The 14,404-nt window shown below is 52.6% G+C and overlaps 4 protein-coding genes across 4 annotated transcripts; 3 read left to right on the forward strand and 1 right to left on the reverse strand.

Moving 5' to 3' along the window:
* Positions 1-3,268: 3,268 nt before the first annotated feature.
* GLRG_11449 (uncharacterized protein) lies at positions 3,269-4,401 on the forward strand (the record flags this gene model as incomplete). The annotated part of the gene is made up of 2 exons (XM_008102133.1): positions 3,269-3,494; positions 3,563-4,401. The coding sequence occupies 2 exons, from the start codon at positions 3,269-3,271 to the stop codon at positions 4,399-4,401; spliced, it is 1,065 nt and encodes a 354-aa protein (XP_008100324.1).
* A 1,125-nt stretch (positions 4,402-5,526) lies between these two features.
* On the forward strand, positions 5,527-5,997 carry GLRG_11450 (uncharacterized protein; the record flags this gene model as incomplete). Its single annotated transcript, XM_008102134.1, has 1 exon — positions 5,527-5,997. One exon carries the CDS (start codon positions 5,527-5,529, stop codon positions 5,995-5,997), a length of 471 nt encoding a protein of 156 aa, XP_008100325.1.
* A 440-nt stretch (positions 5,998-6,437) lies between these two features.
* On the reverse strand, positions 6,438-8,090 carry GLRG_11451 (major facilitator superfamily transporter; the record flags this gene model as incomplete). Its single annotated transcript, XM_008102135.1, has 2 exons — positions 6,438-7,611; positions 7,681-8,090. The coding sequence occupies 2 exons, from the start codon at positions 8,088-8,090 to the stop codon at positions 6,438-6,440; spliced, it is 1,584 nt and encodes a 527-aa protein (XP_008100326.1).
* A 3,911-nt stretch (positions 8,091-12,001) lies between these two features.
* On the forward strand, positions 12,002-14,009 carry GLRG_11452 (sulfatase; the record flags this gene model as incomplete). The annotated part of the gene is made up of 4 exons (XM_008102136.1): positions 12,002-12,338; positions 12,404-12,561; positions 12,623-13,591; positions 13,650-14,009. The coding sequence occupies 4 exons, from the start codon at positions 12,002-12,004 to the stop codon at positions 14,007-14,009; spliced, it is 1,824 nt and encodes a 607-aa protein (XP_008100327.1).
* Positions 14,010-14,404: the final 395 nt, after the last annotated feature.

Genomic DNA, 14,404 nt, shown 5'->3' on the forward strand with positions numbered 1-14,404 from the left:
CAAGACCGTGGACAGCATTGATTCGAGCTCCAGTTTTCCCTTCCGTTCCTGATCGAGATTGATTGAGTCGCGTCTATCCGCAGTGTATCCGTACGGATATTGTTACTCATTTCCTTGACGGGCTCCGGAACACGGTCCCATCCATTCCATGACTACACACACTACTGAGGCATGCCAACTAGGGGGGTTCTCTCACCCAAATTGGTGCAGTGCATAGTGGCCAACTGCACCAGAACGTTACAGGTGAGCACTGTCATCCCCCATGCCAATCGTCCTGGGAGCCTTGCAAGCCCTGGAAGCCCCGATGGCCAGGCCGGTCTAGAGTGCGTTGTATACGGATACATAGCGCAGAAACACGAGCTAACCAGAGTCCGTGAAGGGGACGGCGACGCGACGATCCTTGTGCTTTCAGGCTTCTCTCCCGCGAGCCTGGGGCGCGCCCTGGTTGGGTCTTGGCAGCGAGCGAGGCGAAACGGGGCGAGCCTAGGCGATATTTCACGCCGGGGAGTTCATTTCTTCTCTCATTTCGCCAACGCCTTTGCAGTCATCACCACCGACATCAGCCAGCTTCTTGGCCGAGTCTCCTCGATATTCAGGGGTCACAGCCACTGGCTGCCATCCATTGTCTGAAACTGAGGCCGAGGCCACACATGTGCCGCAGCCTGCAGCTGGGCTCACTTACTAGGAACGGCAGTTGACGCGCACCACTGGTAACCCGCTACCAAGATGCCGGCGGCACATCACACTTCGCCAGCACGCGGGTTTGGTTCGGACGGCATGGCATGGATCCACCAGTCGCTATTTTCATCCCACATGCCGCCCGCGGACTTGCCATCCAATGTTTCCCACGGGCTGAACATGCAGTCACTCGTCACATCCACGAAATGTTTGCCTTTGAGTTTTTCGGAATTGTGTTCGCTGGCAGTACCAAGAATCCGTTTCCCCTGCATTTGACCACACCAATCTCACCTCGACACACAGCCACCCAAGTATCCGTCCTCTAGCGCAGGAAGAGATATGTGATACTAATAGGTACCTCGGTCCAGTGTCACGTCAGCAACTGTAATTGGGCTGACCTGCTATTCGCAGCGGGAGACGCCAGAGATATTGAGCGAGGCTAGGCGCCCCCCATACCGAGCGATGTACGGAGCACATACGCAGAAACGCACTCGCATCCGCGCTGACTCGCCATCACGGTCTCGGCCAATACATGGCAGGCTCGGCAGGAAACCACTGTTAGATTGCCCGCGTCCCCGTTTCTTTCTCCTTGCTTGGCGGCCTAGACCTCTCCCAAGTCTCGATGCTAATAGAAGTCGGGACCCATGGGGGCGAAGCTTCCTTGGCAAAGGTGGAAACTTGGGAAAAGGAACACGAAGAACAAATGACCCCTGTTTCCCCGGTCATTAGCTCACCACTTTTTCCTCCCTGAAGCTTTGGCCCCCGTCCTCCCTCGGACCTCGATAACCGAAGAAGAGGCTTGACCGTCTCCTTGATGGGGACGTTGGTCGGCGACGGTGGGCCCAGTATTCATTCCTTTTCACTCTTTTGTTCCCCCCTTCCCTCGCGCAGAGGCAACCGTCGCACGCCGGGGATCTTTCGTTACACTGATTCACGGATTGCTCTTCACTTGACTGTTTGACTACTGTCACTATCGCCGTTGGGTCACTTCGTCATGGCGATACATCGGCGTCGAACCATGCAGCAGCACCCCTTTTGGCCATGACCAGAATGCCTGACCTTCTAGGTTGTGGCGCTGGCGGAGTAGCGTCCAATGCTACCTAGGGCAGACATCAGTCGTGCAGTAGGCAGGCAGCCGTATACTTGGATCCAGCTCAATTGTCTAATTTTATCCACCGCATCTCGAGTTACTCAATGAAACTGGACCGTCATCACCGAATGATCATACGACAGTCCATGCCACAAAAAGCGCGTCAATGGTCAGTGGCCTTGGGCTGGCGTCTCAGCCTCTTTCTGCGAAAGCAAGGGTGGCCGAAGCCGCTACCGGTCTTTCTTCTTACAAAGCGGACCGAGAAATTGGCAAATGTGTATCCAGCAGCCCCAGTCTGCAGGCTCCCTCCGACTTGTTTCGTGTCATTGTTGCCGGCGGACCCGTTCGGCGGTGTCAGCGCCGCCCGACCCCCTCCATATCCCCCGGATGCAATAACGTCTCGTCCGTCACTGAGGTCCGCTGCGCATCAGCTCCCATACAAAGCCAAGTACGGGATTAATGAGAAGCACGTTGGCCACAGAGAATTCATTGCCCCTCAGCTAAAGTCAAATCTTGGGCTTTCTGCTGATCGGCTGCCAGAGTGTCCCATGTGCATGCGCTCGGAAATCCCAGCACTATCAAGATGTCCTACTTTAACGTAGGACTTGCCTATCACTGTACTGCGTCGTCTGCGTCACAGGCAACAGAGAATGGTAGACCTCAACACGTCGAACGGCGAACTCCAATCACCTTTGCTCTTTTCACCTCGCAGGAGATGAGTGAGATTAGGGACTTGGCTGGCAAAGGGGGCGGCCACGCGGACGTGCGAGGCGTGCATAAGTGGTCATCGAGAAAGCAGTCCCACGGGCCATAAACTCGGGGCTGCTATGAGAATGCGCCGTCTCAATTCGGTTATCAAGAATTGTATTATTGAAAACCTCATTACCTGGCGTTGGATGAGGATGTTCTTATCATTCGCTTCGATTGATGGGTCTGGGATCGCGGTAAGCTCAATCACGAAGCCAGTAAACGATCCACAGTTACGGGTCACTCTTCACGTTTTGTTACCGAAATGTAAATGCATTTTACCGCCTATGGAGTGTGCACAGTATCAGTAGATCATGATAGAGGATTGATATGGGAATCTCTTCTGGTTCTAATCCAGCTCTGGGGATACAGGCAGAACGGATTCAACAAACGGCTATGAAAAGAAAACACGACTGATGCTCTTATATTCAGACTCCAAATTCCCGGCTGTGTTCAACTTGAATACTGTCATCAAAAGGAGATCCATCCAATGAATAGTATGACCAGACATGAGTTCCGTGGAAACGATAACGGCCGACGCCATACTGATGTATTGGATCTCTCAATGGGGCCAAAATATTCATCCGGTTGGGTCGGCGCCATTTCGCATCGTCACCTTACGTCATACATCTTTTTGCCCCTCTTCAAAGTGCAAAACCAAACATAATCGAAAGATGCAGCACGCTTGGGGGACTTATCGAACCAACTTACAACTTTTGCAGCCATCTCCCCCCGCCAGCGCATTTAATCGTAATGACTGTCAAAATATTCCTCACAGGGGCCACTGGCTACATTGGGGGCGATGCACTCTACCACCTGTACAAGAAGCATCCCGAGTTCGAATATGCGCTCCTTGTGCGCTCGGAAGACAAGGCGAAGAAGGTTGTCGAAAAGTACCCCACAGTCCGCATTGTTCTCGGGGGGCTCGACGACTCCGAGACTCTCGAGCGCGAAGCGTCGTGGGCCGACATTGTCATACGTGAGTGGCGTTTCCTACCTCTCCTAGCTTAACAATCGCTTCGCATGTGCTCACACCCGCCTTCCAAGATACCGCCGATTCCTCGGATCACGCCGGTGCTGCGACAGCCATCTCCAAGGGCCTAGTGCAAGGTCATTCGGCTTCCCGGCCGGGTTTCTGGCTGCACACGGGCGGCACTGGCATCCTGACCTACTTCGACTCCGAGGTGAAGAAGGTGTTCGGGGAGCCGGACGACAAGGTCTTTGACGACTACGAGGGCGTCGATGAGCTCGTCAACCTGCCGGACGCCGCCTTCCACCGCAACGTGGACGAGATCGTCCTCAACACTGGTAGGGAGCACGCCGTCTCGGTCAAGACGGCCGTCGTCTGTCCTCCGACCATCTACGGCGAGGGTCGCGGGCCCGTCTCCGGCCGCGGGCGGCAGGTCTACGAGCTCGCGCACTTCGTCCTGGAGCAGAAGTACTGCCCCCGCATCGGCCGGGGCCTCGCCCGGTGGAACAACGTGCACGTGCACGACCTCAGCGCCGTCTTCGCGCTCCTCGTCGAGGCCGCGCTCGATCCGGCCCGAAAGGGCGACGACGCCGGCGAGCTCTGGGGCGCCCGCGGCTACTACTTCACCGAGAATGGGGAGCACGTTTGGGGCGAGCTATCCGAGGCCGTCGGCCGGGAGGCCCAGGCGCAGGGCCTGCTTGGGACCGACGCCGCCGCTGGCCCCGAGGTCCGCGAGCTGTCGTTCGACGAGGCTGTCAAGTCGCCCGCCGGGTTCGAGGCGGCGAGCTGGGGGATGAACTCGCGCGGCAAGGCGGTGCGGGCCCGCAAGGTGCTCGGCTGGGAGCCGCGGGAGAGAAGTCTCGAGGACGAGATCCCGAACATTGTGCGCTCTGAAGCGGCGAGGGCTGGGCTTTGAGGGGTATTGCTTTGCCCATCAAGGAAGCGGGCAAACTATCTTGATTAGCGAATAAATCCAATATGCTGAAGTGGCGTACTTTAAAGGGCTTGGACCTCAACCGGGAGGCCAACATTGTGATTTCAGGAAGAGCTACTAGCGGAGGCTTGCTGGAGCCTAAATGAACGTGTCTGATGAGAAAGAAAACCAGTGATAAGTGCGAGAGTCTCGTATGAACTCCGTGGGGAATAAGCACCTAGACCAGCACGACGGTGGCAAGGGTGGGAGACAGAAACTTGGCCAGCAATAACTTGGTCAGAACCCAAACCCGAAGTCAGGCCCTAGAACGAGCCATCCAGACAGGTGACTTTTGGAAGGTCATGGCCAAGACGGTGGTCACTCGCCTCTGGCGACCCTGCGAGGACAGCGCCTTGCTGGAAGACGTGGAAGGGATTCCCAAGGGACGGGTCTTCTTCGAGCTCCATGATCTGGCCTACGTCCTCTCCAGCGCCTTGGGCCATGCGGCTTGCAACATCCGTAGCCAACGCACACAAAGAACCCCTCCTCTAAAGACAGATACAACTGACATTAACCGTTCATGTCATATGCCATATGACGGACTGATATTATTGACAAGTCAGCTTCTGGTAACTACTGTTGGGCGTGGACAGCTCCTCGAGTACGTGCCTACACGACAAGATTGTATTATGGGTTTCAAAACCATGTGTCTTGCAGTCATTCAAAAGCGCGTCCTCCAGATATTTCAAATGGGAGACGACATGCCCTGTTGATCGTCCGACGATATCTGAGGGGAGTGCGGCCGCCACCATGCGGATGGCTCGCAACCCGCATGGAAACGAAGGACCGACGTTGAGAGAAAGACGAATTGGCCGAGAACGCCACAACACGCATATCTGCATTGACTGAAACCCAAACGCTCTGCTATGGTTGGTTCACTGCCGTCTTGTGCAACCGTTGATCCCGTGTGACGAGGCACCTTTGTCCCCATAAAACACCGAATGCCCGACTCTCAAACGTCAAACTCTAGTCTATGTATTCAACTACCGCTCCCTATACCTCGTGGCCGTGTGTATATTCATTCACATTTTTGTTGAGAACTCCCATTTTCCCGCCAGCCAGCACGTCATGTCAGACTCTTCCGACTTTGATGACGACTCATGCACGTCGACCCTGGGTTGCGATAGAGCGGGCTGCCACGACGAGGGCGGCAGCGAGGAGGGCGGAAATGTGCTCTTCTCAAATCCCTCGTTCACGGGGCAGAATAGGGCCTCGCTCGTGGTGCACAAGCAAAAGAAACACGCGGTAGAGGAACGTCGTGCGCGCCACGCACAGAGCTCGCCCGCAGGGTCTTCCGCCGCGTACCCTCTGGATCTATACCTCGTCGACACTGAAGGAGCCACAAGGGGATACAGGCTTGTCGCCGCAGGAGTGGAAGCCAGTGGCTCGTTTACTCTCCCAAGAGAGGAGCACGATGAGTCCGATGAAGTAGCGCCAATATGGGCCATATTCATATTCATCTGCATATTCATTGCCTTTGGTGGCATTATATTGAGATCTGAATGGCACCATACAAACCCGGTAGACGATGGCTCTTGATGTGCATCGAGACTTCTGCCGTGGTACCGAGTCTCTCCTCGTAGCTATGGTACCACATGTTTAGTCAAGTGCTGACATATTCAATGCAGACTGCCAAACGCAGAACAGTAAAGCCCATCGATGCCGAAAAACGGGAGCTGTCCAATATGAAGGGGGCAATGGCTGGAGCCCCAGTAATGGGACAATATGGGACAAGAGTATTTATAATTGAACCAGCGAGGAGACAGCTGTCGCGTTTGTACTGGTGTGAGAATATTGGTGATCTGGCTATTTGTTTCATGGGGATGTGGAGGACAATATCTAAAGGCCTTTGAATCAAGCAGACTTTGTAGAAACTTGACAATAATTGGTGTTTTCTTCATAAATAGGCTACAAAGCTTGTGCTGACTGGTAATGATTCTTTAACACCCCTCATCTTGCAATATAATTCCCAACTGTACCTACAGCTCCCTTGCTCCCGCAACTTGGGCCGTCTTGGAGTCAAGTCCACTGGTTACGGTCTCGGTGTCGGCAAGCTTGGGGTTCTCCTCATCCGACGTCCCCGTGCAGTTGGCGGCTGGCTCATATCCGTACTCAGCCACTTCAGGGTGGCGTCTATGCCACCACAACATACCAAGCTGCACCAGAATGGTTGCGACAGTGAAAGAAACCGTGAGAGGAAAGCCGATGGGGTATCTGGGAGCGTCGGCAACGCGGAAAGCGCCGAGAGGAATCGTGGCGTGGCCGACGTAAACAGTCGTCACAGTCATCGCAACAATGATGGATCGGGCTTCGGGCTCCTTACGGAGTATCTCGGCCATCCACGCCATGAGCGAGGGGCTGCCGGCGTTGGTTGCATATGTGAGGAAGTAGAAGGCAAGGATCACCTTGTGGTCGGAGGGCCAGCCGCACAGAACGGCCAAGCAGATGCCGTGGGCGGCGGCGGAAAAGATGCTGATTTGCCAACGCCAGCGCTTCCAGTCGGAGAGCCAGTTGAGGCCTACGTTGGTGAGGATCTGCAGAGCATAGCCGCCCAACGGCAAGATGTTGACGTGGTACGTGTCGTATACACGGTTGCCCGCCGAGTCTTTAATGCTCTCAAGGTAGAGTACGAAGTACGAGTTGGCACGATGAGCCCAGGCGCTGAAAGCGAAGGAGAAGAGGAAGAAGTAGGTGACGGGGTGCACAATGAGCTTGCGAAGCTTCGTCCGGAGAACAGATGCCGGGATGCGTTTGGAGGTGTTGACGCCGAAATCGGCCATACGTTCGCGAGCGAGACGCTTCTCGTTCTCGGTGAGATAGATGGCGCGGGTGTTGGACGGGGAGTCGGGGACGGTAACGAACGCGATCAGGCCCTGGCCGATGGTGATGCTGCCCGCTAAGATGAAGAGCCATTGCCACCCTTGATACCCATGAACGCCGTTCATGTCGCGGAAGAGGGCGGCTTGCAGGGCACCCAGGAACATGGCGCCGGCAACATCACAAACGGTGAAGCAGGCGACGCGGACGGCGAGCTCGGCGGGTGTGTACCAGTTGAATATGAGGGCGACGACACTGGGCCAGAAGGCAGAGGAGAAGAGACCGAGGAAGAACCGCAGGCCGAAGATTGTTTGAGCATTCGGCGCTTTGTATGTGCTATGGGGGGGGGGGGATTCGTTAGCCGTGAATCTTTCGGTGAGAAGGCAGAGCAGGCGAAACACTCACAATAAAACCAACAGTCCCCAACTCATCTCACAGATAGGAAGGAATATCGACGGCCGAAACCTTGTCTGGATCAACTGACCGGGGACCAGGCCAAGGGCGTATCCTATCGAGAAGAAGGTGTTGAACTCGACCAGCTCGTTGCCATAGAGACTGAGCGACTCCCTCATTCCTGAGACGTAGGCCTGTGTTGTGGCGGACTGGTCCATTTCCTTCATGATGCCGGCCAGGAACATCCACGCCAGCAGCATAACGTCCAGCTTGAAAACAAGAACATTGCGAGGGTCGCGAAAGTACGGAATGATCTTGGAGATGTATTTGAAGATGCCCTCTTCAGGAGGCCCGTAGTTGACGGGCTCCGTTCGGACCGCCTGTTGCGGTGTCGAAGACGACACCGATGCGGCCTCACCCATTGCTGCACTTCGCTGTCAAAAACAGAAACAAAAAAACAGTCGAACGACTTTTTTTGCGGAGCTCAAACAACAGGACGATCCGGTCAGCAAGAAAGGAACCCCAGTCACCGGAATTAAGGTAGGAAACTAAGTAACGGGCGGCTAAGGTTATATAAACGACTAGCCGGGTCGCAGCAGCAAAAGGCGGCCAGCGATGCGACTCGGGTTATCGGGAAAGTTGCTACCTGCATGAGGTGGTTTTTCGATGTCGTGATTGCAAAAGATTTGATTTGAGCTGGCATCCCGCGCACAACGTCCCATAATCCAAGGACGCCAAAGTCTGGGCAAAACCCACCAAGCGCCAAGTAGAAGCTGCAGTTCTTGCAGGCTGATGGCTCCGGCTGCCAATCATGGGCGGCGGCAGAGACCGCTGCGGTCCGCCGGGGTGAAGAACCGGGTGGCGGGGGAAGGGTATTCTATGGAGGATAATACCGGGACGGGGTTGCGTCGGGTCTTGGTCCAGATAAACCCCTGCTGGCGGCGATTGCGTGACCAACGGTCCAGCCTACGACATTTTCCAAACTGTTCGTGGTGGTCCCGCATCAGGCAATTCTCGTCGGGCCGACGGCGACGATGCGATGGGACGGCGTCTAACCCGGCAATGTACTATGTAGGTCTGCGTTGCTGGGTTGTCGGCGTATAGCTGCTCTGCAGATAGGTCGTGGGTGAGATAGTCGCGCGACAACTTGAAAACGAAAGCAGGTAAATGTATGGCATACACGCTTATCCGCCGGGTGGACCATAGATCCGCCCGCCAAGACTCCTCAGTCAGAAGAGTGGCAACCTAGCCTATCTCACTAGAAGTACCTCTTCCGAACAAGTAGAGTCTGTTGAGACCAGGATGGCCCGGAAAAGTTGACATTTGGGGAACAAGTCGCAATGCCACATAGCTGCTTTGCCCTTCTTTTCAAGGAAATACCGTGGATGCTTGTGGACGATCGACACGCCTCTGTTGTGGGAATACGGGTTTCGGAAGTAACTGGCTGGCACACTACTCTCACTCATTGTCGATATACTTGATTGGTAAAAACACAGCCAGACGATATTCGTATTACGCGAGACAGCGGCACAAAGGACAACCAAGCCTTCTGTAGTTGCACCGAGCAACCGACCCGCCGCTGGAGTTAGCAACAATGACCTTTACAGTTCAACGTCGTTCACAGCCGTTTTGGTTAAAAAATGTTATGCTTAAATTCGACAGAGGCCATTCACCAAAAGGCTTGAGTATTGATCTTGTGTCTTCTCAGGGCGGTTAGAGCTCAGATCATCTATACAAACGGCATATCCAGTACAGAGCCTTTGCATTTTCGGGTACTCTAGGCACCCACATACGGAAGTGGTTTCGGGACTTGTATTTCTCGGCCACTTGGTAAAGAGGGATAACCGAGCTACCAGGTTGTAAAAGTGGTACGATTATGTGCCTCATACTTGCTTTTGCGACCAAAGACAGTCCGAGTGCCATGCGAGTAGTCTGTGCTAGTGGAATATGGCTGAGACACAACTGATCATAATTCTCATGTGCCTGCATTGTGCCCACAAGGCGTAACCACCGTCACGCCACAGACAGAATGAGACTTGTTCGAGTTGTAAACGGGTTTGTCCAACGCCGGCTATAGGTGAACATGATTATGGAGGACAGTTTCTGGTGTCCCGCTAGTGTTTTCTTGTAACGTTAAAGGTATTCCCTTCGCAGGTTTACAGTAGAAAAAAGTACTTTTGACTACAATTATCTGTAAGCCGCGATGGTTTGCTTTTTCTTTGGCTGAGGTTGGCTACAGTAACTGGTGGAAGCCCTGACGCCAGCATGAGACTTTATCAGCTGGCTAGCCTTTCCAACAATAGCGCCCGTATGTCAAGTGTGCGCCCTCAGGCACCATTGCCATTGACATTGGCTAGACTATTTGGCCACTAGCCAGTGTACGAGACACTTTCCTTATGTTCTTAACCACCTCGCCAAACACGGAAAACCTCCGTTCTAGCTGAGACATGCTGGCCTGATGAGACGCATTGGCGTTGTGTCCATTTGAGGGGTTATCGGGGAGCCATACTTGCTGAAATATGCGGTACGCCCATACTTGGTACCACGTGAGATCCATGCGGAAACCACGTGCAGTCCTCCCTGTCCTTCAGAAATCTCCCACTTTCTATTGAAGTAGTAACCAACCCTAATTGTTATTTTTCGAGGATTAGCGCTTGTTACCATCAATCAGGCTTTTTCGAATCGCTACCTTCATCTCATCAACCTCACGAGTCGAATTTGACATTCAGATGGCACCTGTCGAGTTGGTAGAGCAGCAGGCTGCAACCTACTCGAGTCCACAACACGGCAAAGAACGAGGAATACCGCCCCCAGAGTCGAGGTCGAATTCGAATCACGAAGACAAACGATCCTCTGCCACCTATCTGACGATCCCCATATCAACCGGTCCAGTGGATGCGCAACACCGAAGGTCATGGATACGGCGATACTGGATATTTGTTTTAGCCATGGGAGTGCTGATCGTTGGCGGGATCATTGCTGGAGTCGTGGGGGGGATTACTGCCTCACGCCAGCTGAAAGCGCGAGGTCATAGCTGAAAAAGAAGCTCCGACGTGTGCGAGGCTCCTCGAATGCAGTGCATGCTGGACATGAGGTAAGTGTCAGTTCAACCTCATGAAGTTATTCTGTGGGAGTTTGTCTCCCTTTGCGTAAGATGTAAACTGGCTGACATAGCAAGTGAATCGCTGATTCTATTAAATCCTCGCGCGTTCGAATCATCTCGAGCTCCATCCATAACGGCATATACATGACTTCCATTTGCAAACCATACCAGCTCTATATCTGCCACTGGAGCTTAGATCAACATTCAAATTCACACGCATCAGGATGGCCATGGTTCACTGCGGTGATCGGCTTTAATATTCTTGCGATGTAGAGCGCAGAAGCCAAAGGATGGCAGTACTTCTCTGCCGAATTCGGGAATAAATCAATCTGCTGGGAGCCGGTTAAAATTCCCATAAGAAATGACGGTTAGGAGGAGACGGCGTAAATTGGTGGGCGATAAACTTAACGGGACGGAGAGAAGCGAGTATATACGGTGTTCTAGTGCTGGATTCTAGACAGTTCAATAACCCGATAACTTTATGGGAATCAATTTAATAACCATAGGTTGATAGTGTAGGACCAGGATAAAGATTCCAAAGTTAGGCCGCTTATTTTTATAAAAGGACCCTAGAGCTCATTTGATTGTTATACTGCTGTTGTAAAAATGAATTACCTAAACAATATGTTCACATCATTGTTTCTTTTGAGCGTAATATTGACACCAAACTCGGTCCAGTCCCCTTCTTGGTTTCTCCACGTACTGTTTAAGAAAGAAAGCTCCGCTAAAAATAACATCACGACATCCTCATCTGGTTTGCGTAATCCTCAATTTTTCACAAACCTTACATCTTTAAATCTCGATAGCCCTGATCTGTTTCGAGGTATTACCTTATTAGCCAGCGCACACCATACGAATCTTGGTGTTGCTCTTTTCTCTGTTTTGGCCCTTAATATGTGGGATCCCCTTCGTCATCATTGGGTACTACAGTTTGCAGAGTTCTAGACAGCTTGTATGAAGAAAAATAGTCTATATTATTCTACGGTTTGGCTACGCATTAATGCTTATGGGCCTCTATGGTTCCTTCGCTGTTGATAAAGGTGTGGGTACTTCGGATGCCGCGATACGGTAACTGGATCACGTCATCCGAAGTCGCCGGGGGTAACATCATCTGAAAGCACCGGGGGAAGGCGGGGTCTAGCTTTGAGCTCTCGGCGTTAAAAAGAAGGGCAGCTTCCTCTAGCTTCATGTCGATTGAGTAGAAGCGCCTGTCAATCGGGAATCCCCAAGATGAATCTGAAATCATTGATACTGGCCTGGGCGGGTCTGCTTTCGCCAGCCACCATTTCGGCCGCTGGGGATGCTCAAACACCCCTGGTCGACCCTGACCGTGATGGTGTATCTCTGTCCTCCCGGCCGAACATTGTGTTCATCTTGACAGACGACCAAGATCTTCATATGAACTCTTTGGAGTATGTTCCCCTCATCCACAAGCAATTGATTGAGGAAGGGACGCTCTACACGAAGCATTTCTGCACGACAGCAGTGTGCTGTCCGTCCCGCGCAAGTCTGTGGACTGGTAAACTCGCCCACAATACAAATGTCACAGATCTCAACCCACCTTATGGTAAGTGCTAGCTAGACCTAGAAAATAGTGTATATTCGATTCATTCAGCTCACCGAATATCGTAGGCGGGTTCCCCATCTTCGTTAAAAATGGCCATAACGAGAATTATCTGCCTGTATGGTTGCAAGACGCTGGCTACAATACGTTCTACACGGGCAAGATGTTCAACGCTCACACAATCTGGAACTACGACAGCCCTCATCTGAAAGGCTGGACCTCGTCTGTAAGGAACCCAAGACATTTTTGTGTACAATGGTCCAGAACTCTTTCCTTACTTATTGCAGGATTTCCTTCTTGATCCCAACACGTATGATTATTATAATGCTGCATTCCAGCGTAATCATGATCAGCCAGTCAACCATCCTGGCGAGTACTCTACGGACTTGGTCGCGAAAAAGGCCTATGGTTTCTTGGACGATGCTGTCCAGGAGGATAAACCTTTCTTCTTGGCCATTGCACCTATTGCTCCCCACAGCAACGTCAACTCCAGCGTCCTGAACCCCGTCAAGGGTCCCGATGACAGCGTCCCCGTATCCGACGGTAAGTTCAGAGTCAGTATTCCGTTGGCAGCAAAGAGACATGAGCACCTGTTCAAGGACGCCAAGGTTCCGAGGACGGAGAACTTCAATCCCGACAAGCCATCGGGCGCCGACTGGATCCGTCGCCAGCCTCAGTTAACGAATGAAAACATTGAGTACAACGACAGACATTACCAAGGCCGGCTGCAGGCTCTGCAGGCTGTTGATGAACTGGTGGATGGAGTCATCAAAAAGCTTGGGAAGCACGGCATCTTGGATAACACTTACATATTCTTCACGACCGATAATGGCTATCATATTGGCCAGCATCGGCTGCAGCCCGGAAAGGAGTGTGGGTACGAGGAGGACATTAACATTCCTCTCATCGTTCGCGGTCCGGGAGTCCCCAAAGGTGGTATCACCGAGGCTGTCACGGCTCACGTCGATCTCGTCCCCACCATCCTATCCCTTGTGGGTGCCCCGTTGAGAGCTGACTTCGATGGGGCTCCGATTCCTCTCTCTGCTAAATCGCTTAATGAGTCTCCGCTTACCCGTGAACATGTCAACGTGGAATACTGGGGCTGGGCCATCACTGAGAGCAAGTTCGGCTTCGATGGCGGCGACACCAAACGCATCTTCAACAATACTTACAAGGCCTTGCGTGTGATTGGCAATGGCTACAACCTCTACTACTCGATATGGTGCACAAATGAGCATGAGCTTTACGACATGACTGTAAGTTCAGCTGCACGCATCAAAGAAGCAAAGTTCTATTAATAAGTTATCAACCCAGAATGACCCTGGCCAGCTGCATAACCTGTTGCACGAAGACGAGGCTGCCCTAGCTGCTGAAGTGACCATCCTCGGCTATCCTCTAGACAAGATTGTCCCCAGACTCGACTCGCTTCTGTTTGTCCTCAAGTCCTGCAAGGGTACCACATGCTCGCAGCCGTGGCACGCCCTGCATCCTTCCGGCAACGTTGGCAGTCTGCACGATGCCCTTGCACCTCGTTTTGACGACTTCTATGTTCAGCAGAAACGTGTGCAGTTTGGTCACTGCGAACTCGGACACATTATTGAGGCTGAGGGGCCGCAATTCGAACATGACGGCGCTGTGTATTGGAAAGGTTCTAGATGGAGCGATTGGACTTGAGTACGGTCCGTTCATTGGCATATGGCGAAGCAAAAAGAAGAAGAAAAAGAAACTCTTGACTCAGACATCACAGGCCTTTTGTCTCGTGATTTGTCAGCTTAAGATTGGGCCCAGTAGAGGATCATGTCTAAGAAGAACACAAAAGAGCGAGAGAGTTGCTGTGCTTCTGTTCTCTGACTCCGCCGAGGGTTGTGACCGCCTCCGTCTCCCCAAATATCCCTCTCAGAGCTATGGATGAAAACCCTCCCCTCCAGAATTTAGAGTTCGGATTTCCTGAAATCACTGGGTAATCGCTTTTCATCATACTTTATTCATCCAGTGTATCAATACAATCCACCCAGGTGAGACCTCATTATGTCATCATTTAAGAGAAAGACCCCAATTATCGTCAGGAA

The sequence above is a fragment of the Colletotrichum graminicola genome (genome assembly GCF_000149035.1).
Source record: "Colletotrichum graminicola M1.001 genomic scaffold supercont1.88, whole genome shotgun sequence".
NCBI classification, from domain to species: Eukaryota; Fungi; Ascomycota; class Sordariomycetes; order Glomerellales; family Glomerellaceae; genus Colletotrichum; species Colletotrichum graminicola.